The following is a 23,591-nucleotide window of genomic DNA, read 5'->3' on the forward strand; positions in this document are numbered from 1 at the left end:
AAGAAATGTGCAGACATACAAAATTAGGACTGCATTTTAAGTGAACTGCAATTTTCACGCATGAAAAGGACAAAATATGTGTTAAGCATGCCTAAATATGAAAGTGAATATCTGACTCGATGCCTATTATCCCATTAAGTCATCCTTTGAATAAACTATCCTGCAGTGCCCCTTTGCATTTTTACTCCATTTAAAGGAACTTTTACCAACATTTGCTAAGCCTTTTTCAGCATGTCTGGCAGAGATCTAGACACAGAGATGCAACAGAGAACAAGATGGAACGAAGTCCCTGCTCCCTGGAGCTCTACAGCCCCGTATGCAGGAGCAACAGCTGTGAGGAATGGCTGAGAAAGTCATCAGAGACACCTCTTAAAAAACCAGTTAGAATATCCTGCTGGCTACTTCTAAAGAAGTAGGCAAGTTCACAAAGTAGCACGTCAAATACAAATGAAAGACTACAAATGTTTGGGCAACAGTCTGCAAGGGATTCTAAAATCACAAATGACTTATTCAGAGACATGAGGAGGGAACCCAGGTGGCAGACTGTCCATGAGACGGCTTGGTGACCACACTGCTGAACACTGTAGTCAGAGTGATAAATTGTATTAAGTTACTATCCTGGCTACATTTATATGGGATGGTGGTTTAACGTATATGAAAAGCATGTTTAAAAATAAAACCTGTTGCCAAATATGTTACCTAATAGAAATCTAACGTAGAGATGCTTGGGTCTGAAAAAGAAGAAAGTAGGTTGTTACTGTGAGCAAATTCACAGGAGGGTTACAGAGCAAGCACCTGAGGACCAAAAGCTAGAGTAGTGTGTAATTCCAGGTGCTCACGCGAGCATGCATGCTACGGGTGCTCCATCCTAAGGGCACAGGAGTCTGGGACAGGCAGGCCAGACCTCTGAGAGACCTTGGTGAGCTGTCTGCTCCCACAGACTCCGGCCTCACACAGCTCTCAGTGCCATCTGCTCTCGCACGCCTCTGATGGGAGTTATCTGCATATTGGTCAAAAATTTTAAATTTGAAGAGAAATTCCCTCAGACGTGAAAGCTATTTCCTAACATTCCTGGCACAGGCTGTTTTGCCGTTTTATTTTTTTAGCCTAGGTTTAAAAAAAAAAACTTTTTATATGTGATGGGGAGGAAGGCAGCACATCAATCACACTGCCATGTGTGTACCTATGCAACAATCTTGCATGTTCTTCCCACGTACCCCAAAACCTAAAATGCAATTTAAAAAATTGAAAGTCAGCAACATTCCTTTGTTCTTGGGCTAGAACAGCAGAAAACAATCTGCTCCACAGCTTGTTTTTTTTTTTTTTTTTTTGAGCAGAAATTTCGCCTGCTATGAAAGTAGCAAAGTATTTTTTTAAATGCCAGAATACAGCTATTCTCTAAAAGTAGTGACAGAAAGGACTGGAATGGGAGGAATTCGGAATTTTAAAAATGGCACGTTTTCCCTAATTAGAAAGAAAACCGTATTAGGTACAGTGGAACCACAGTAGAAAACATACATGTAAGGTGAGGAAGTGAAGCTTGATTGTACAATACTATTCTGAAACCCCATCAGGCAAATGAAGTCTACCCTCTGCAGTCCCCACTGCAGGCAAACACCAATCTGCTTTCTGTCACTACGGATCAGCTCTGCTTATTCTGAAACTTTTAAATGGCATGATACAACATGGCCCGTTTTCTGTCTGGCTGCTGGTGCTCAGCAAAGTCTGAGACTACCGCGTGTTGCTGCATCTCTGAGTAGTTCGTTTCTTTGCAGTGCTCAGCAGTATCCCAATGAACGGCTACACCACAGTTTGTTAACCCACTCTCTCGATACTTCTGCTGCCCCAGTTTGGGGCTATTTTGAGCAAAGTGGCTATGAACATTCACATACAAGTCTCTATGGAAAGGTTTCATTTCTCAGGGGTGAATATACAGAAGCGGCATGGCTGGGTCTTACTGTTAAGGAAGCACCAAACTGGCTTCCATACTGGCTGTAGCATTTTCACGCACTCATTGGTAAGGGTTCCAGTTGTTTCACATCCTTGCTGACACCTGGAGTGCAGCCTTTCAGTGGATGTATGGTGGCATCTTGTCGTTTCAATGTGTATTCCCGATGGCCAAACACATGGACATCTTTATGTGGGTTTACAGGCCATTGGTATATCTTCCTTAGTCAAATGTCTACTAAGATCTTTTGCCCCCTCTTTGTAAGTGGGTCATTTGTCTTTTTGATCTGTAGAAGATTTTTACATATTCTGGACACGTATCCTTTGTCAGATACGGTACTATGAATACTTTCTGAGTTCCTCACATTTTATTTTTCTATTGATGTCTTTTGAAGAAAGCAAACTTTTAATAACGCACAATATACTTTTTCTTCATAATTTCTATTCTTCACATCCTAAGAAATCTGCTTACTCCAAACTCGTAAGTTTTTTCCCCTGTTTTCTTGTAGAATTTTTAAAGCTTTACATTTAAATCTATCATTTCAGGTTAATTTTGACGAGAAAAGCGGGAGTTGAAGTTCATTTTATTCACACATAATCATCTAGTTGCTACAGTACTGTCTGTAAAAAGACTAACCTTGCCCCCATTGTAATTAACTTGGCTTTTTTCTCAAAAACAAACCCAAACAACTGAATGTGTATTCATGGGTCTACTTCTTGGCTGTTGCTCTGTTCAGTAGATCTGTGTAGCTAGCCTTCCCACATGGTCTTGATTACTGCTGTTAAAGTCTTGGGACCAGGGTGTAATCCTCCAACTTTACTTTTCTCTAAACTGTTTTTGCCTGTTCTAGGCCCCCTGTATTTACAATTAAACTTTAGAATCAGCTTGTTAATTTATATTTCTAAAAGTTGGGGCTGGACAGGGTGGCTCATGCCAGTAATCCTTGCACTTTGGGAGGCTGAGACGGGTGGATCACTTGAAGCTAGGATTGGAGACCAGCTTTGCCAACATGGCAAAACCCCATCTCTACTATAAATACAAAAATAAGATGGGTGTGGTGGCATGTGCCTGCAGTGTCAGCTACTTGGGAGGCTGAGGAATGAGAATCACTTGAACCTAAAAGGCAGAGGTTGCCGAGATCCTACCATTGCAGTCTGGCCTAGGTGACAAGAGCAACACTCTGTTTAAAAAAAAAAAAAAAAAAAAAAAAATCAAACTGACTATATGGGACAATTTGGGGAGCAAGGGCATTTTAATAGTTCCAATCCAAAAATGGGGCAGATCTTACAACTTATTTAGGTTTCAATTTCCCTCAATGGTGATTGGTAGTTTTCATTGCATACGCCTTGCACATTTTGTTAAATTTATCCCTAAACAATATTTTTTGTTACTATAAATGATACGGTCTTAAAAGTATTATGATTACTTTTTGTTTGTGATTACTTTTTTTTTGAGATGGAGTCTCGCTGTGTCATCCAGGCTGGAGTAGAATGGCATGACCTCAGCTCCCTGAAACTTCTGCCTCCTGGGTTCCAACGATTCTCCTGCCTCAGCCTCCAGAGTGGCTGGGATTACAGGCACCCACCATCATGCTGGGCTAATTTTTGCATTTTTGTAGAGACTATGTTTCACCACGTTGGTCAGGCTGGTCTTGAACTTCTGACCTCAGGTGATCTGCCAGCCTCAGCCTCCCAAAGTGCTGAAATGACAAGTATGAACTACTGCGCCAGGCTTGTGATTTTCTTTTAAAGTTCATTTATTTATTTATTTTTTGGTAGAGACAGTGTCTCCTTATGTTCCCCAGGCTAGCCTTGAACTGGCCTCCAGCAGTCCTCTTATGGGTCCGTTTTTGTTTTTTCCAACAGGGTCTGACTCTTGTCACCCATGCTGAAGTGCAGTGGCATAATCTCAGCTCACTGCAACCTCCACCTCCCGAGTTCAAGTGATTCTTCTGCCTCGGCCTCCTGAGTAGCTGGGACTACAGGTGCCCACCACCACACCCAGCTAATTTTTGTATTTTTAGTAGAGACAGGGTTTTCCCATGTTGGTCAGGCTGATCTTGAACTCCTGACCTCAGGTGATCTGCCCGCCTCAGCCTCCCAAAGTGCTGGGACTACAGGCGTGAGCCACTGCGCCCAGCCAATTTCTACTTTAAATGTTTGACAGAATTTAGCAGTGAGGCGATCTGAATGAACCTAGAGTTTTCTTTTTGGAAAGGTTTTAAAAGGCAAATTCAACTTCTTTAATACACATGACTACATAGATTTTCCTAACTCGTTTCAGTTTTGTGTCTTCCAGAGACATTTTTCCACGTCACCCAAGTTGTTTGCTGACAGTCAGTTGCTTATGCTATTACTCGGCTATCTACTGAGTGGCTCTGGGGGCTCTACGGTGACCCTTCTTCCATTCCTAACATTATTTGTTTTTGTCTGTTCTATGACGCGAGACTTATCAATTTTACCAGTTTAGATTTTTGTTTCATTTTCATTATTACTTTCCATTTCATTGTTTCCTGCTCTTTAAGATTTTCTTTCTTCTGCTTATTAGGAGTTTAGTTTGCTCTTCATTTTCAAGTATAAGAACTCTAATGGCTCAATTTAACCTCTCTTCTGTTAGAGTTAAGCATTTAAAGTCATATATGAATATTTCTCTTTTGACATGACTATAGCTTCATACCACAGACTTTTGATGTCCTTTCATTTTTCTTCAGTTTAAAATAATTTATAATGTTTCTTGTGGTCACATACATTCTCCAAGTAATTTCAACCCTTTCCTGCTTACTGAGGCTTTTTAATAGTTGATCATGCAGTATCTTTGATGAATATTTCATGAGAACTTGAAAACAATGTATAGTCTGCAGTTGTTTAGTGCAGTGCTCTACATGTCACTTGGGTCACACTGGTACTATTGAGACGAAGTTTCTCTCTTGTTGCCCAGGCTAGAGTGCAATGGCATGATCTCGGCTCACGGCAACCTCTGCCTCCCAGCTTCAAGCGATTCTCCTGCCTCAGCCTCCCAAAGTGCTGGGATTGCAGGTATGAGCCACCACAATCGGCCTGGTAGTATTATCAAAATAGTCTATTTTCTATATAACTAAGAGAGAAATGTTTAAAATTTCTGATATAGGTTTATCCCTCCTATCAGATTTTGCATCATGTGTTTCCAAACTGTTATCAGGTGAATACACACTTAGAATGATGCTTTTTTGAAGTGATTGATGCCTTTAATGTTAGATATATACGTATTTCACTCTCTCTGGAAATATCCCAATAGTAGACCTGAAGCCTGCTTTTCTTTGTGTGTGTTAATACAGCCGCCTCAGCTTTACGGCCGAGGTGTGCATAAATTTCCATTCTTTTATATTATTTTTGTGTCACCCAGGCTGGAGTGCCGTGGCACGATCTTAGCTTACTGCAACCTCCACCTCCCAGACTTTTCTATTAAGTCAATTAAGAATAAGAGAAGATTTCATTTTACCTTCACTTATTTCTCTCTGACGTGCTCCCTTTTTTACATACATTTTAGTTTCTTACGTATATCATATTCCTTCGCCCTGAATAATTTTTATTATTTCTTAAAGGGGAGATGTATCGGCAACTAATTCTCTCAGTTTTTATTTAAAGAAGTTTTTCTGTTTTTGTTTTGAGACAAGAGTCTTTCTCTGTGGCCCAGGCTGGAGTGCACTGGCATGATTATCTTGTCTCACTGCAATCTCTGCCTCCCAGGCTCAAGCAATTCTCCTGCCTCAGCCTCCTGAATAGCTGGGACTACAGGTGCCCAACGCAACACCCAGCTATTTTTTGCATTTTCTTTTAGTAGAGACGGGGTTTCACCATGTTGCCCAGTGTGGCCTTGAACTCCTGAGCTCAGGCAATCCCAACTCACCTCAGCTTCTCAAAGTGCTAGGATTACAGGTGTGAGCCACTAAGCCAGGCCTTATTCTTTGAGTTTCGCTCTGTATCCCAGGTTGCAGTGCAGTGGAGCCATCTCCGTTGACCACAGCCTCCGCCACCCAGGTTCAAGCGATTCTCCTGCCTCAGCCCCTCAAGTAGCTGAGGCTACAGGCACATGCCACCATGCCCAGCTAATTTTTGTATTTTTAGGAGACGTAGAGTTTCGCCATGTTGGCCAGACTGGTCTTGAACTCCTGACCTCAGGTGATCCACCCACCTCAGCCTCCCAAAGTGTTGGGATTACAGGCGTGAGCCACTGTGCCCAAAGTCCATTCTTTTATTTTTAGCCTATCTGTGTTTCTACATTGAAAGTGTTTTTCTTACAGATAACATAATAAGTCATTAGCCATTCTGACAGTCTCTACCTTTTTACTTGTTTAGTCTATTTACACAATAATTATTAATATGATTGTGTCGGGTCTACCAATTTTCTTTTTCTGTATTTTTCTCATCTTTTTTCTTTTCCTGATTTTTTTGGGACTAATTTTTGTATTCTAATTTATCAATGCTGTTAGCTTTGAGCCAATTCCTGATTTTTTTAAAAGTGGTTTCTCTGGAGTTTAGAACATGCACCATTAACTCAGCAGTCTTTAAGTAACATTGTATCACTTTGCACAGCCTGTGAAGTTTAACACCTGAATGCTTCATCTTCCTGTCCTTTGTGCTACCCTTATTAAGTTTATTTCTACATGTTATACATTATTTTTTTTCTAAATCAGCTATCTTTGAAAGAAATTAAAAAGTATTTTTATCAACATACGTGGCATTTGCAGTGCTTTCCATACCTTAAGGTGTTGGGTTCTATCTGCAATCCTTTTCTTTTAATCTAAAGAACTTCATATAATCTTTCTTACAGTGCAGATCTGGTGGTGATAAATCAATCCTCTGGTCTAAAAGTATCTTTATTTTGTCTTAAGTATTCTTTTTTTATTTTTGAGATGGAATCTTGCTCTCATGCCCAGGCTGGAGTGCAGTGGCATGATCTTGGCTCACCACAACCTCGCCTACAAGGTTCAAGCGATGATTCTCCTGCCTCAGCCTCCTGAGTAGCTGGGGCCACAGGTACATGCCACCATGCCAGGCTAATTTTTGTATTATCAGTAGAGACAAGGTTTCACTATGTTGGCCAGGCTAGTCTCGAACCTCCCAAAGTGCTGGGATTAGAGGCGTGAGCCACCACAAGTGGCTGAAGTATTCATTTTTAAAAAGATACTTGTGCTGAACACAGAATTCTAGGCTAATGGGTTTATTCTTTCAGTACTTTAAAAAATGTCATTCCCTTATAGGTTACACTATTCCTTTTTTTTTTTTTTTTTTTTTTGAGACAGAGTCTCGCTCTGTTGCCCAGGCTGGAGTGCAGTGGTGCAATTTTGGGTCACTGTAACCTGCCAGGTTCAAGTGATTCTCCCGCCTCAGCCTCCCAAGTAGCTAGGATCACAGGCACACACCACCACCACGCCCAGATAATTTTTGTATTTTCAGTAGAGATGGAGTTTCGTCATGTTGGCCCTGCTGGTCTAGAACTCATGACTTCAAGTGATCTGCCAGCTTTGGCCTCCCGGAGTGCCGGGATTACAGGCGTGACCCACCACGCCTGGCCAGTTACATTACTCCTAATGACGAGTCAGTGCTCACTCTTACCTTTCATCCCTTGAATGTCATGAATTTGTTTGTAAGAGCTACTTTTTTTTCCCCCTTTTCTTGAGATAGGGTCTGACTCTGTCACCCAGGCTGGAATGCAGTGGCACGAACACAGCTCACCACAGCCTTTACCTCTCAGGCTGAGGTGATCCTCCTACCTCAGCCTCTCAAGTAGCTATTGACTACAGGCAACCTCCACCAGGCCTGGCTAATTTTTGTAAAGAAAGGGTTTTGCCATGTTGCTCTTGAGCTGGTCTTGAATCCCTGGGCTGAGGCAATCCAACCATCTTGGCCTCCCAAAGCGCTAGGGTTACAGGCCCGAGCTACCACACCACACCTATTCTGGTTAGTTTTAAGACCTTTCTGTTTAACTATGGTTTTTACCTATTTGCTTATGACACGCTTTGGTGTGCTTTTCTCTATTATTTCTTCTGCTTATTCTTTCATCAGTAGTTTCTGGTAGCTTGCTACAATGCATCCTGGTGTAGTTTTCTTTGTATTTATATTGTCTGGTAATTGCTGAGTTTCTTGGATCTGTGCCTTCATAATTTTGCTGAAAATTGGACAGTTCCCTGACATTATTTTTTCTTTTTTGCTTTCCCTTCTTCTCTGTGAATGTAATTATCTATATGTTAGACTGCCTATAGCGTACCAAAGGACACTGAGGCCATGTTCAACTCCCTGTTGTTGTTCTTCAACTTTTCCCTTACTGTGCTTCTACCACTGTCCCTTTTCCTGTGCAGTATATAATGTACTGTCAGGCTTACCATGAAAATCTCTTATTTCAGTTGTATTTTAATCTTTAGAAGCTCCGCTTGGTTCTCTGTTGTATCTTCCATTTATCTTCTATTTATGCTTTCCTTTAAGTCACATTAAGAGTTCTTCTTTGCCAATTGTACCGTCTCTGTCATTTCTGGATCTGTTTTTCTTGCCTGATTTTTCTCCTGTACAGTTTTTGCTTCTTTGATGCCACATGATTTTCCATTAGATATCAGATATTGTGAATGTTACACTGTAAATGCCTGAATTTTCTTCTTTTTTGAGAGAGGGTTTTACTCTGTCACCCAGGCTTGAGCAGAGTAATATGATTGCAGCTTACTGCAGCCGCAACCTCTTGGACTCAGGTGAGAGGAACAACAGGCACATGCCACCATGCCTGGCTAATTTTCCTATTTTGTGCGGAGACAGGGTTTCACCATGTTGCCCAGCCTGGTCTAGAGGTCTTGAGCTCAATTCTTTGCCTGCCTCAGCCTCCCACAGTGCTAGGATTACAGGTGTGAGCCACTGTGCCTGGCCTGGTGGATATTTCTGAAATGGGTCACTTACATGGCCATCAGCAGTCCTTGGTTTCTTACTTGGCAGCTTCCCCTATAAGGCTGCTTGAGTGTTCTCTTGACATGGCAGCTGGCTTCCTCCAGAGTGAGTAATTTGAGAAAAGGCAAAGTGGGGGCCTCGTCTTTTATGACCTAGTCTTAGAAATCACACACTTCCTATGATGTCCTATTGGATACACAGGGAAAACCCTATTCAATGCAGGAAGGGACAAAAAAAAAGTTGTGATTACGAGGAGGCAAGAATCACTGGGGGCCACTTTGGAGCCTAGTGGACACAATCAGTAAGCTTTTACTACATATAAATAAGGAAATGACAGAAAAATAATAATTTTGCTTCTGAAAAAAATTTTCTAAAAAAAAAAAAAAAATACATACACACACACACACATATATATGTATATATTTGTTCAAATTCCCAAGTTATTTGATTCTGCCAAAAAAGGAATTTTCAGCTTTATAGGTCATGTTATTATACTCCATAGATTGGAAAGGGGAGATATTTATTTAGTAAGTTGGAGAGTATAAATTAATTTCTTACCAACCACCATCAGTGTGAACTCAAAACCTTTTTTCACTGATTTTCGGTGAACTTGATTGGGGAGATTGGCAAATCCAACATAGCCAGGAGTTTCTGGATTTATAAACTGAGCTGGTTGTTGCTAAATAAGATTGGGGGAAAAAAAAAAACAACTAATAAACACCTTAGTAGTTGCTTTTAAGATATAATCATTTAGACATGAAACAAACATAGGTGTCAGCAGTTTTCACAAATTTAACGTATGGATAAATTAACAATTCTATAAAGTCATACTTCTATCAGAAAACCAGCAGCATTCAATTAGAAGCATTAGAAAAAGAAAAACTAATGAATAACTCCTCAGCTATATGCTGATTGAAAATTAACATTTTGTTAATCAGTATTCTGCTTAGCAATTTAACAATACATAGAAGATACATGTTTAATTCATCTTAGTGCAATTTCAAATTGTGACTTGACAGACTACCTATGAAGTTCCAGGAATCTCAGTCAAGCTTACCCAGTACTGCTACAGCTGACAGTGCTGTGAATGAATGGTTTCACTCAACAAACTTGGCTAAAGAATAGCTCCACCAGTACTAGGTGAGATGTATTTATGAATGGTTTCACTCAACAAACTTGGCTACAGAATAGCTTCCACCAGTATTAGGTGAGGTGCATTTATGAAAAGTATCCAGGAAAAAGGCATCTCTCTTGTTACACTTCTAGTTCTACACAACAGAGTTTCACCAAGGGTGAGGCAGGCGAATTAAACGTGGGATGTTGAGTATTTAGCTTCTAAGACCAAGAAAGAAAAGACAGACAGAGAAGATGACAGCTGACTACACTGAAGCATCAACATTCCTTGATACAAGGGTATGTGATGAGAGAGGACAGCAATGTGAGAAGGCAAGAACAGCAGAAGTGAAATCACAATGCAGACGGTGGCTACTGAGAATGAGAAGTAGTTTAAAAATCTATTTATTAATTTTGAAAAAGGCGAGATATAAAATATTTCCCTTAAGATTACATTTTGTAAATGTACATTCATATGCACACACAGGTGAAAAATAATATATGTAACATATTAACAGTGGTTATTTCTGAGTGGTGAAATGGCAATTTTTTTTTTTTTTTGGCTTATCCATGTGCCACACTAGCACTTGTATAAAATGCAAAAACTGGTATAATTTTGCGTTGAATAGTTATGAACACCCACAGGACTCAAAGATTAAAAAATCAGAGAAATAATAATCTTGCAATGTTAATCACGAGTTCTGCTTTTCTCAGAATACGTTCTATAGAACTCATTTATCTCTGAGCTAACTTGCAAGGGCTGATTTAAACCAATTTATCAAGTCTAAGGGCCCCATCAATTTCATAATAATAAATTATTAGAATTCTAAATTATCTGGTCTGCTGGGAATTAACTGAGGGGGCTAAAAAGACTGTTACTGATGTGTGTAGTAAAAAGAGAGTAGAAGCCTGAAAAAAGAGAAAGCTCCAACTTTTTAAGATGACAATTAGGCCAGATTTGGTGGCTCATGCCTGTAATCACAGCATTTTGGGAGGGTGAGGCGGACAGATCACTAGGTCAGGAGATCGAGACCATCCTGGCCAACATGGTGAAACCCTGCCTCTACTAAAATACAAACAATCAGCCAAGTGTGGTGGCACGCAGTCCCAGCCACTCGGGAAGCTGTGGCAGGGGAATCAGCTGAACCCGAGAAGCGGATGTTGCAGTGAGCCGAGACGGCGACTTCATCTCCAAAAAAAAAAAAGATGACAATTAAATTAGAACTCTTTGTCTTAATGAATCAAATATATCAGTTGTATTAAAAATACTCATATAAATCCTGTCAACAGTCTGAAAACATAAAGCAATTTCTCCTCATGCTGTAGACACATGAAGTATGATCTTACCTTAGACATCTTGTGAAGTTTCGTCTGTCAAAAAAAAACACACACACATAAACGCACATACATAGTATGTATGTATATGCACGCATATTTAACAGCATGAACTGACCTGTAAAAAGACTTACACATAGGCAATGTAAAAAGAAAATACAATTTCAGGACCTTACAAATTTATTATGCCAAAGGGAAAAGTTAAGCACTGAAAGCCAACTCATGTAATACGACTACTTTTATTCTTTCCAACTTTTGTGTTTAGATTTTATACATTAACCAGACTCCCTATACTTTATTCAAACCTAGCCTAAATGACTAGTCAATAGAGATCCTTATGGCTGTTACTTCTTTTCAAAAGAAAGTTAAACAAACCCCTTCATGTGTAATCAACAGCAGCCAATCAAATTTGTATCTTTAAGTGACCCTCAGGACAGAAAATGTAATTCTGTTTGGTACCTCCATTTTGCCTATATAAACAGTCCTCATTTTTCCCAACCCCGGGAGTACTAATCACCATTCTTTGGTGTAGTTCTTTTCCCTAGACAGCAGCCCTCACACTTTGAACTTAAATGAATTCTTTTAACTGAATCAGGAGGCTTTTGATTATTTTAGATGACAGCATCTCAATTACTTCAAATATTTCCCTAGGAATAAAACAATCACCTATTACAAAAGTAAATTTGATTTAAAAAATTAGGCCGGGTGCAGTGCTCACGCCTGTAATCCCAGCACTTTGGGAGGCCGAGGCCAGCATGGTGAAATTCCAACTCTACTAAAAATACAAAAATTAGCCAGGATGGTGGTGCACGCCTGTGATCCCAGCTACTCAGGAGGCTGAGGCAGGAGAATCGCTTGAACCTGGGAGGCAAGATTGCAGTGAGATGAAATCACTCCAACCTGGGAGACAGAGCGAGACTTCCATCTCAAAAAACAAACAAATAAACAAAATAAAACAAATGGTGGCTGGGTGCAGTGGCGCATGCCTGTAATTCCAGCACTTTGGGAAGCAGAGGTAGGAGGGCTGCTGGAAGCCAGGAATCTGACACCAGTCTGGGCAACATAGCAAAACCCTGTCTCTACAAAAAAATTTAAAAATTTTCAAAACTTTTAAGTGGATAAAAGCCACTGTATATATACACGTACATACATATTCCATATTTTCAATAATATTCAAATATTTTTTCAGTACTGATTATATGTTAGACCCTAGGGACACACATGGGATGCTCACTACCCTGATCTCTGCAATTATGTAATTCCCCTTCTCTCTTTGAACCCTTTCAAAGAGGAAGGGATGCCATTACACAGAGCACTGTAACCTTAACATGTCTGCCATTCACCGAGATTCCTAGAGCTCCATGAGAACTAGGCCTTGACACTGGGGTACAGGATACAATGTAAACTACATTTACGAGGAAGGGAAATAGGACTGAAGGCATCTCAGTGTTTGAGAAATATAACAGTAGTTTTAGAGATATGTGTAATTTTCATAGAAATTTTAGAAACCATGAAGCTTTGGAAAGCATGGAGCCTGTTGGCTAACCTTCGGTAACACAAGGAAAGATAACTGACTACTGTCAAATTTTATTCCCTCTGGAGCTTAGAAACTTATTAAAAAGCTTCTCTCACTTTGTCTTTCGATTCCCATCCCCCAAATCTTAACTTCCTGAATACTGTGTACTCTGTGTTTCCCTTTTGACTGGAAATGTTCCCAACTACCTCGGAAGAAATGAGATCCCTGCATCCTCAACGTCACTTGGCTTGGTCAACCAAGGGATGGTAGCAAGATTCATGAGCCTTTAACCTCAGCAAAACCTAAGAGTAGAGGTCAAGTGTGAGTGTGGAGGAGGAGAACTTCCTAAAGGGAAAAAGAAGGGTCAGATGGAATACAGACACTTTTGGCAGAAGGATTTGGCATCTTGTTTTCAAATAACACAGAGGTAAGTATCTGATTATGGAAGTTAAAAAAGAAAAAAAAAGGTAATAAAATAACAAGGAAAATTTCCAAATTAAGAGAAAAATATGGAGAAAACAGAAACTTCATCAAACCAGCAAAAATACAGAAAAAAAACAAGAAGAAACAAAATCAGTTGTAATCCTAAATCAAGGCAACAGGGACAAAATTCAAGAATATCAGTCATCAGTATAAATGGGAAATAACCAAATTCTCTGCTTAAAAGATTGGGCTAAAAAATCCCCAAAACCAAAAAACAGCCCTGCTATAAGGTATGTGGAAGAAATATGCCTTAAACAAAGGAAGAAACAAAGGCTGAAAATGAAGGGACAAGGTAAAAGATGTCAGGCTAGTGCCAACACAGAGGAGAGACATCACCACTGTCAGCCAAGATAGGAATTAAAGTAAAAAGAACTAAGCAGAATAACAGGGACAACAAATTATAACGATAAAAGAAACAATTTATAGGGAAATCATAATATCCATAAGCCTATATATTCAAATAATCACTATAAATAAACAAACAAAGCAAGAACTAGGAAAAATACAAAGTTAAGAAAAATACAATCCAAGTGAGAAACTTTAATAGATGTTTCTGAGAATTGAACATTCAGTAAACACAGTATGTGCAAGGACAGAGAAGAACTGAGCAATACAACCAATAAATTTGATTTAGGAGACATAAAGAAACTTGAATCAATAAGGAGAAAACTTTAAAAAAAAAAGTTTAAAAGTCACGTATCAGGCTGGGCGCGGTGGCTCAAGCCTGTAATCCCAGCACTTTGGGAAGCTGAGGCAGGAGGAACACTTGAGTTCAGGAGTTCAAGATCAGCCTGGGCAACATGACAAATCACTGTCTCTACAAACAAAATACAAAAACATTAGCTAGGTGTGGTGGCAGACACATGTAGTCCCAGCTAAGTGAGAGACTGAGGTGGGAGGATCCCTTGAGCCCAGGAGGTAAAGGGTGTAGTGAGCCGAAATGGCGCCACTGCGAGACTGTCTTTAAAAAAAAAAGAAAAACTCCTTAAATCTAATTCAGAATATTTGTCTGAAAACCTATTGCAAATGTCATTCTCTAAACAATGGAAAACTAAATCTATTTAAATTACAACTGATATTAGACAGGAATGTCCTTCCATAATTATTTTAAAACACTTACATGAAAACTTATACTTGAAGACCTATACAAAAGCAAACAAAACCCCCATGTGCCGTCCATTATCCAGCTTCAACAATTAGCAACTCAAGGTCAATAATGTTTCATCTATTTCCATAATTATCAATGCCACTGCCTGGATGATTATGAAGCAAATACTACTATCTAGTATCTATGCATATCTAAAAACAAGGGCTCCTAAAAATGACACACCATTATCCACAGCTAGTTCTTTAATGCAATCAAATATCCAATCAGTATTCATATTCTCCATTCTCTCATTTCTTCCTTGAATCAAGATCCAAATAAGACCTAGATAATGCAATTTCACCATGATTATGTAATACTACCTTGGTGTGTTTATGGAATATAATGAAAAGAAGATGAAAACAAAATGCTTTTTGCTGATTGGACTGAATACACAGAAAATACAAATACTCTAGTTAAAAGAATTCTAGAATAAGGTAATTTAGTAAAGTAGCTTAATATAAGATTTCAAGTAAGTCAAGTACTAGCACTAAATATTGAGGAATAGAAATGGAGGCACATCATTTACAATAGAATTTTTAAAAATCCAGGAGCTGGGCTCAGTGGCTCCTGCCTATAATCCCAGCACTTTGGGAGGCGGATCATTTGAGTTCAGGAGTTCAAGACCAGCCTGGCCAACATGGAGAAATCCCATCTCTACTAAAAATACAAAATTAGCCAGGCGTGGTGGTGCATGCCTGTAATCCTGGCTACTTGGGAGGCTGACAGAGGAGAAATACTTGAACCCAGGAAGCGGAGGCTGTGTGGAGCCGATGGCACGCCACTGCACTCTAGCTTGCGTAACAAGAGCAAAATACTTTGTCCCCCAAAGCAAGGTGCTTCAAGGTAGAGGAAATGGCCATCCCTGAGGAAGCAGACAATTATCTCAACACTTTCAAATTAAACTGCATATTCATTAATCTTAATCAAAAAAAAAAAAAAAAAATCCAAAGAAGGGACCAAACTAGAAGAGAGAAAACAGGTCCTACATAAATTATTTTTATTTTTATTTTCCCCAAATTAGCATGTAATTTGATCCATTTCTAGGTGGAATCCCTAATGGTGTGGCTTTTTTCTTAAAGGACTGGATAAAACGAGAGTCAGGTTCACATGGAAGCATAAATGCCAATGCCGAGGACAGAAAAGAGCAGGCACTTGCCTTACCACCTATTACATATGTCTGATTTCAAACCCACACAGTACAACATAGGAGTATCATAGAGCACTTCCAAAGGCCCCCTCGGCCTCACTGAACCCTGAGCATACATACGGGAAAATGGAGACACCATTTGTCTCAGACTGACATTTCAACTTTGCTTTGATTTTACCAAGTTTCTCCTGCCATCTCCTGTTTTTTTTTTTTCTGAAACTTAATATGGATCCACAATACGGATCCACAATTTTCTCTCATAATTTATTAACTAATGTAAAATGGAAGGTGAAAGAGGAATAATGAACCTCTGAAGCACATGGTTTTCAATGAGAAAGCCTTCATCTAGCAACACAAGCTGTCAAGCACTGTGATTAAACTTAAACACTGGGTGCAGACAAATTGGGTCAAAAACGCAGTCAAATGAAAATTGTATTCCTTCAGATCGTGTTTATTCCACATGCCAGAAGTTGTTTAAAGCACAACTTACTTCTTCCACAGAATAGTCCCATTCCAATACACAAAAAAAACCCAATTTTCCAAAACAAAGAAGAAGATGAAGAACATCCTGCGATGTAGAACCCTGAAGGTCCATATCTCTTATTTAAAGCATTTGGTTCTTTGGGTTTGAGGAAGGTACATGTTCAGAATAACCACAGAACACTCTTAACAGGGACTGGGGCAGGAATCAGTGGCATGTATGACCGCTAACAGAAAGTGGAATAAATAGGCTATACACATGTCCTCACCTCAATTCTGCTGCCAAATGAGTTTTGGTGTCCCTCTTCCTCCAGAAAAAAAAAAAGTACCCGTAACTTTTTCTTTTACAGCAGTTTCCGTATGATGGTATTGGGAATAAAAAGGGACCCTGAGTTACATTTATGAATGATAGGAGAACCGCTGACCTCTTTCCCTAGGTCACCTTGTTAGTTTAGGAGCCAGTCAGAATGTAAATCTGATCTAATTAAAATGCTTTTGTTCTTTATTCTGCACTGGTGAGAGAGATCAAGGTGGAAGTTGGGAAAAAAAAAATCAGGACCACCTTTACAGCTAATGAGATCAACGCCAAGATTAGACATTATAGTACACAGCATGAACTAGGATGCTGGGTGGTGCAAAGAATCACTTAACGGAAGCTATCAAAAATAAACGAAAGCAATGAAGCTCAAATCATAATTATCAAGTACAAGCTTTCATGACCCCTACACCAAATTTTCTTTATGACAGCAAAGCTACTTTGAAACATGATGCCTGCAGGCCTTATGACGCGAATCATTAGAAAAATAGTGGAGAACCTACCAGGTGCTGGTCACCGACCTAGACAAGGGGATGGGGGACAAGATTAACATGTGCCCTGCCCATCGCACGGCCAATAGGCTAGTGGACTACCATCCGGAACATCAGTCAAACGCCCAAGCCAAACTGGAGGCAATCTAACTTGGGCAGAATCCCACAAGCAGGGACTAGGTAAGGGGAAGGCGGAGAAGGTGGGAGGCATGCAGACCTAGGGAAGGGTTTGGGCAGTGGCCAAACATGAAGAAGTTTCAAGCACAAGCCCAGTGTAGCTGGGTCATGTGTTTGCGTGGAGAGAGGACAGGGTCTGGCGGTATTGCACGCCAGGTGTTGTCTGGGCCTGCAGGCCACGTCACAGTTGGGACTTCACTGAGAGCACAGGTTTGCATTCTCATCCCCCGCCCAACTCAGCGGCCTCCCACCCCGTACCCTACGCCCGGCTGTGTGTCCGTGCCTCGCTGGTGCAGCCCTCCGCCGCCTCTCCACGCCGAAAATACGCGCAGGCGAGGCCTAGTCGCTCTCTCCCGCTTACTCGCCGCGTCCAGCCGAAGGGCTTGGAGGATGAGGGGCCGGCCTGTCCTCCACGCCCCCGGGAGGAAATGGCACCGTCAGAAAGACAAGATGGCCACACAAGCCGTTAGGTGCTCGTCGGGCCTGAACCTGCAACCTCCCTCCGTGCATCAACCCTCCCGGCCTCGACTGCACTGGACGCCTCGAGGCCCAGTACCAACGACCGTGCAGTGGCACTCCCGCAGGGTCACCACGGGGACCCCGGGATCCCCGCTCCCGCGCCAAGCCCTGCCCGTGTCGGAGCCACTAGTTGCCGGCACTAGGGCCGCCCCGGATACAGGAGCCCACGCGGGGGCCGAAGAGCCCGGCCCGGCCGCCCCTCCCCCACCACGCCCCGCCGGCGCCCCGACAAGGCCGACCTCCGCGCGAGAGTATGGGACGAACGGGGCGTCTCCCGCACCTCCTGGGGGAGCCGACCCACAACTTGTGCCCCCGCCGCCGCGGGAAACACCGGCGAGAGACTCACCCGCCACCCAGCGAGAAAACAGGCACCGATAGACCGCGCCACGGACCCGCCCAGCGCCCGCGGCCGGCTCACCCCGCCCCGCCAGCGCGCAGGCGGATTGCGTCACGCGTCGCCCCGCCCCTTTGCCAACTCTTTCCTGGCTCCGCGCAGCTCAGCCTTCTTCCCCTCCCCCGTGCGGCCGGCTTCCGAGTGCGCAGGCCCAGACTCGTCCGCGTTGTCCGCCTCTGCGCAAGCGCCGTGCTCCTCCCACGGCGGTTGGCCATATAGAGGCTGGGGGTGGGGGGAGGTCAAGCGTACTCTCTTCTCCTTTACCAAGATGGCGGCTTGCCCCTGTTTCGCCACAGTTCCTACCTTATGAGCTTGGTTTTCCTATGCTAATAAGAGTGGAACAGGTAATGAGAATCTTCGCCTTGCAGTGGGTAACTGGCATGGGGGGAAGGGCGTTTGTTAGGAGGAGCCAGGTGCCCACCGAGGAGGGGAGAGGCGGTCGGGGGAGGGCAGGTGGTGGCGGGAGTGCGGAGCGATCACGGGGAAGGGGAGCCGCCGCTTCTGCTCCTGGCCTCCAGGAAGACGGCGGCAGCACCGAGCCGGGGCGCCAGGCGGTCTGGGCGGAGGAGGCGAGCGGCCGCGAGAGGCTGGTCTAGCCCGCGGCTGCCGCCGTCTCGGTGACCGGGGCCTCTCCGCGATTGGCTGCACGCGGGCCACGTGGGGCCGACGGCGCTGCGCAGACCATCGAGTCGGCGTCCCTCCCCGGGGACGTGGCCTTCCTGTGCCCGGGCTGGGGCCCGCCGCCCCGCGGGGGAGGGCGGAGCTGGCGCGGCCCCTAGCTTTCTCCTTCTGGTGTGGGGCCCGAGGTGAGACCTGGGGAGAGCTCCGCGAGCCTACGAGCAGCGACGTGGCTCGGGGACGGGAGGGCGCCGTTCCTGGCTGCGGCCTGAACGGGATGGGCGCGGGCGGCTCCGGCCCGCGGGTTGTGCCCCGGCCCGGGGTGTCCTTTCCTCCCTCCCGCGTGGCCTGGAGGCTCAGCAGTTGTCCGAGACTCACAGCAAGGCTCGGCGCAAAGACCCCTCGTTCAGGAAGCCTTCCTAGGTTTCTCCCCTTTAAGGGAAATACTTTCTGAGTTCCTAATGGCTGACCCGCCTGGTGTTGGGAACCTGAGCTGTTCTGACACCGTGGCGTGTTGCGAGGGTATTTTTGTGGTGGCTCCTTTGGAAAGTGGTAAGGCGCTCAGGGCTAGCTGCTGCGTATCCTCTCTACTCCACTTAGGAAATGAGAGGTCGGACTGGACGTGGTGTTTGGACGCCATGTAAAACCAAAGGAGGCCGACTTGCGCTTTGCTTTATTGAACAGTGCTTATAGTCAAAGGAAGCGTTTGGAAGAATGTGGATGAGTCGTAATCTTCGGGAACGTGACGATTTGCCCCTCAGTTGTGCATTTTGCTGTGTGTCCTCAGATTCATAGCAACCCTATACCCTAACCCTCAAACAGTGACTTAACATTTGTTTGATGCCTGCTTAAGAATAATCAGTCATTTTCTTAGCAGGTAACTTCCTTAAAACCCTATTAAGATAGGATAAGTCGGGCCGGCCGCGGTGGCTCACGCCTGTAATCCCAGCACTTTGGGAGGCCGAGGCGGGTGGATCGCGAGGTCAAGAGATCAAGACCATCCTGGTCAACATGGTGAAACCCCGTCTCTACTAAAACTACAAAACATTAGCTGGGCATGGTGGCGCGTGCCTGTAATCTCAGCTACTCAGGAGGCTGAGGCAGGAGAATTGCCTGAACCCAGGAGAGGGAGGTTGCGGTGAGCCGAGATCACGCCATTGCACTCCAGCCTGGGTAACAAGAGCGAAACTCTGTCTCAAAAAAAAAAAAAAAAAAAAATAGGGTAAGTCACAATTAGGATTTTGTCTAAGGCTCCCGGTAGTGGCACCTTGCATAATAAGCTTACTGTTCATTTAGGGAAGCAAATCTGGGATGCTGAAAAACTGGATGAAACCTAGTGCTTATATTTATATTTTGATTTTTTGACAGCTGGATGTGCCCCTAGGCTAAATTCATTAAGTACACATGATGTTAGGATACTTAGCAGCAGTATTTAAAAGTAGTTCAAAAGGTGTTTGGTTAAGAATTATTTCCATCATTTGAATTATCGAATCTCTGGGTCTGAAATGTCAACCTGTTGAGTTTTAGACTTGGAGAAAATGGAGCTGGAGCCTATTTCCTGAAGTCTCAGGTACAGCATTTGAAACCCAGTTAAATAATGCATCGTGAGGATTAAACTTTCCTGTTACTACTGTTAGGTTTGCTTGGTGCCAAGCGCTGTTGAAAGGACTTAGCTCATCTTATCATGTGTCAAATTAACGTCATTGGGGTAAAAGTACACTGAGTGTAAGGAGAGCACCTCTAAGATGTAGCTGACCTGTGTCCCGTCCCTCAGCGCCATTAAGCTTAATTGAATCCCTGTTACAGTGTCACATCCAGTGGGCAACGCTAACTTCTTAGTGGCCTGGTGAGAGAATTTCTTCTTGAGCAATTAAGTATTTTACCTGGTTTTGTTGTTTTGGCCTTCCCGTTGTCTAGCTTCAGCCTCATGGCCTCACTTCTTCATTTCAATTCAAAAAAATATTTGCTGGAAATTGCTGTGTAAGCTTAAGGGCTCTGCGGATACAAAGGTTAAGAGGATATCGAGTTTTCAGCCAGGCGTGGTAGCTCATGATTGTAGTCCCAGCACGGGAGGCCGTGGCAGGCGGATCACTTGAGGTCAGGAGTTCGAGACCAGGCTGAGCAACATGGTGAACCCCCGTCTTTACATAAAAATAAAAGTATTAGCCGAGCATGGTGGTGCACGCCTGTAATCCCAGCTACACACTAGGTTCAGGCACGAAAATCAAGAATCGCTTGAACCCAGGAGGCGGAGGTTGCAGTGATGAACCAAGATTGCACCACTGCACTCCAGCCTGGGCGACAGAGTGAGATTCCGTCTTAAAAAAAACAAACAAACAGAAAAACCCAAGAGGATATAGACTTCTTTTCGTCAAGCAGTTTGTGGTCTGATGTGGGAGACTCATTTGTCATTTGTAGACGAGTAATTGCATTATGGTGTCGATAAGTAATTGCATTATGGTGTGATAGAAATACGTCTAAGGTGTGGACATAGGAAATAGGCTGTGATTACCTGTTGGAAAGTCTTCAGATAGAATGTGATCCTTGAACTGGGGTTTAAAAGATGAGTAAGAGTTTTTCCCGGTGCTGCTGGGAGGAGACGGGAAGACTAGGAAAGAGGAGGCTGATGTTCATAGTTGGTTGTAGCTGGTTTCATATGTGGGCAACAGGTTGACAATTTGTTATACTCTTGCCATTGCAAATGGTAAAGGGCTTGGCTCAGACCGTGTAGTGAAGGGCATTTATCTAAGATAGTCTGACCCCCACAGAATTTGAGATAATGACACTGAGTCCACTGGGATAACTTAGGATCTTTCATGGGTCATTGGATTCTCCATTAGTGCGTCGCAACTGAAATTTATTTACAGAAAGGATTGAGCAGAGAACATGCTTTATGAAGTACCAAGTGGTTTTTCTATTTGGCATGGCCCGTTCAGTGTGCATGCGTCCCATAGGCAAATGGTGGTAAGAAAGCAAGCTCTGGAAGAAGCATACCACGCAGCTTTCTCAGTTGCCAAATTATGATGATACGAAAGTCCAAAATACATGTAAAGGTTTTTGACCAAGTGGAAAAGCAGAGGACCTCAACCAGTATAATGCTTTTTTCCTTAAATTGGAAAAGCACCACAACATTCAACATTTGGAAACCGAGGAAATAATGAAAAGAACCTTTTTTCATTTGTATAATATTTTAAAAATTGGTTACATGTTATTTTTCAGTATTTCTAAAGTCAGAGACATTTTAGAAGTGAACTCCCTAGTAGGCTGTTGTTTTACCAAGCACACCGAAGTTCCTGGAATACGGAGACATTTGTTCTGAGACCTGTCTGGACGTCGTGTCGTCGTGTTAGCCATCTTGTTGGTACTTGCTATTAATTTGGTAACAATACGTTGACTGCATACTCTCCCTTACTACTTTTTATTAGCATTCATGTTAATCTTATTTCAAATCAAGGTTATATCTTAATGTAATTTCTAGAGTCAAATATTCCTAGAAAGGCTTGTAAGGAAAAAGTGCTACTGTCCTTCCGCTAATCGCCTGTCCTCCCCTGCAGAGTGTCTACTTTAGCCTTAGTAGGTTTCCTTGATCTTTGCCTCCAACTCTGAAGAGCATATTTGCTTGACATCTGTATCTGTGTCCCCTCCCCGTTTCATGTGGCATCTCTTCACTTGACACTGAGAATAGGTAGGAAGTTCCTAGCTTTCTTTCACCCTCTGCCTTCTCTGTGCAAACAGATCCATGGCTGCCCAAAGTGATATATTACTAATTTGGTCAGTTCAGTATTATTTTATGACTACATGTTGCCATTCACAGCTGGGCAACGTGGTGTAATAGGGTTGTTTTCCCTTTTCTGGATAACTTTGTTTTCCTGGTTATCACAAGTCTCATTTGTTTTTGTTTGCTTCCTGCCTGCTCAGTTTTCTGTATTTTATCACAACAATTCAACCTCAAATTCTGCACCAATTGTCTAAATTTCCTTTCAAGAAATTGTCTGTTCTTTTGATGAAAATTAGTATTCCTATCATTTTATCTTGAATAAATCTCTTCCAACACCTCCAACCTGCTGCAGGCGTGTCTGTGCCTAGAATCTTCCTGTAAATTTCATTACTCCCTCTTGTGTTGGAGTCTCAGCTTTCTGGAACCCAAGTCATTCTCTTGATTTTCCTGTCTCACTTTCATGGAGCACATTCTTCAGTAGTTGCCTGAGAAGGGCACGACAGATGAAGTTTGAAGAATGTGTATGTATGAAAGTGCTTTATTCTGCTCTTATACTTGAGTAGGAGTTTGGACAGCATTTTGCTCCACTGTCTTTAAGCTTCTAGTGTTGTTGAAGTCTTAAGCCCTTCTGATTCGTTTTTCTTTTTATTGATATGTAACATTTTTAGAGCTTTTGTGTGACTCTGTTTTCCTCCATGAAGCTTAAAGGCTTTTCTTTCTGTTTCCTTTCTTTTGTTTAATACACAGTGTCTTGCTCTGTTGCCCAGGCTGGAGTGCAGTGGCACTGTCATAGTTCACAGTGGCTGTGATCTCCTGGGCTCGAGTGATGCTCTTGCCTCCCAAGTACGTGAGACAGCAGGCATGCACCACTACACCCAGATAATTTTTAAAACTTTTTGTAGACATGAGCTCTCAATGTTGCCCAGGCTTGTCTTGAACTCCTGGCCTCAAGTGATTCTCCTGCCTCAGACACAGTGCTGGGAGTGAAGGCTTTGCATCTGGCCTCAGAGGCTTTTCTTTCTGTGAAACTCAGAACTCCCTGAACAGTGATGTCCCTTGGAGACTGTTTTCATCCAACGTCTTGCCTACTCTTTGGTCCCATTTATTTGTAACTCATGTTGTTCGATGCTAGGCATTTTTGTTGATTTATTGCTTTGATTTCTATCTATTTGCTTTCTCTTTCTAGAATTCTTCTCTTGGACCTTCTGGATTGGCACTCATAATTTTCTTAAGTTTTTTTCTCCTCCCCACCCCCCAAGATTTTTTTGTTTTTATCTTTTA

At 42.7% G+C, this 23,591-nt stretch overlaps 2 protein-coding genes across 7 annotated transcripts in view; one reads left to right on the forward strand and one right to left on the reverse strand.

Annotated features, from left to right (window-relative positions):
* Positions 1-18,043, reverse strand: part of SEPTIN2 (septin 2) — a 42,538-nt gene extending 24,495 nt beyond the window's left edge. Inside the window, exons 1-3 of the mRNA XM_017510775.2 lie at positions 17,927-18,043; positions 11,317-11,340; positions 9,415-9,535 (exon numbers count right to left, since the gene is read on the reverse strand). Coding sequence (XP_017366264.2) covers positions 9,415-9,535; positions 11,317-11,325 — 130 coding nt within the window. The 5' untranslated portion in view covers positions 11,326-11,340; positions 17,927-18,043. The remainder of the gene's footprint in view (positions 1-9,414; positions 9,536-11,316; positions 11,341-17,926) is intronic.
* Positions 18,044-18,190: 147 nt separating this feature from the next.
* LOC108290801 (high density lipoprotein binding protein) overlaps positions 18,191-23,591 on the forward strand; it is a 90,112-nt gene continuing 84,711 nt past the window's right edge. For 2 of the 6 annotated variants that reach the window (XM_037732196.1, XM_017510772.2), the window contains exon 1: positions 18,191-18,318. The gene's annotated coding sequence lies outside the window, so the exon portion shown is untranslated. Of the gene's footprint in view, positions 18,342-18,648; positions 18,781-23,591 lie in introns of those variants that run through there. The other 4 variants (XM_037732197.1, XM_017510773.2, XM_037732199.1 and 1 more) reach the window with 3 other exon arrangements.

Source organism: Cebus imitator, unplaced genomic scaffold (assembly GCF_001604975.1).
Source record: "Cebus imitator isolate Cc_AM_T3 unplaced genomic scaffold, Cebus_imitator-1.0 Scaffold443, whole genome shotgun sequence".
Lineage (NCBI taxonomy): Eukaryota > Metazoa > Chordata > Mammalia > Primates > Cebidae > Cebus > Cebus imitator.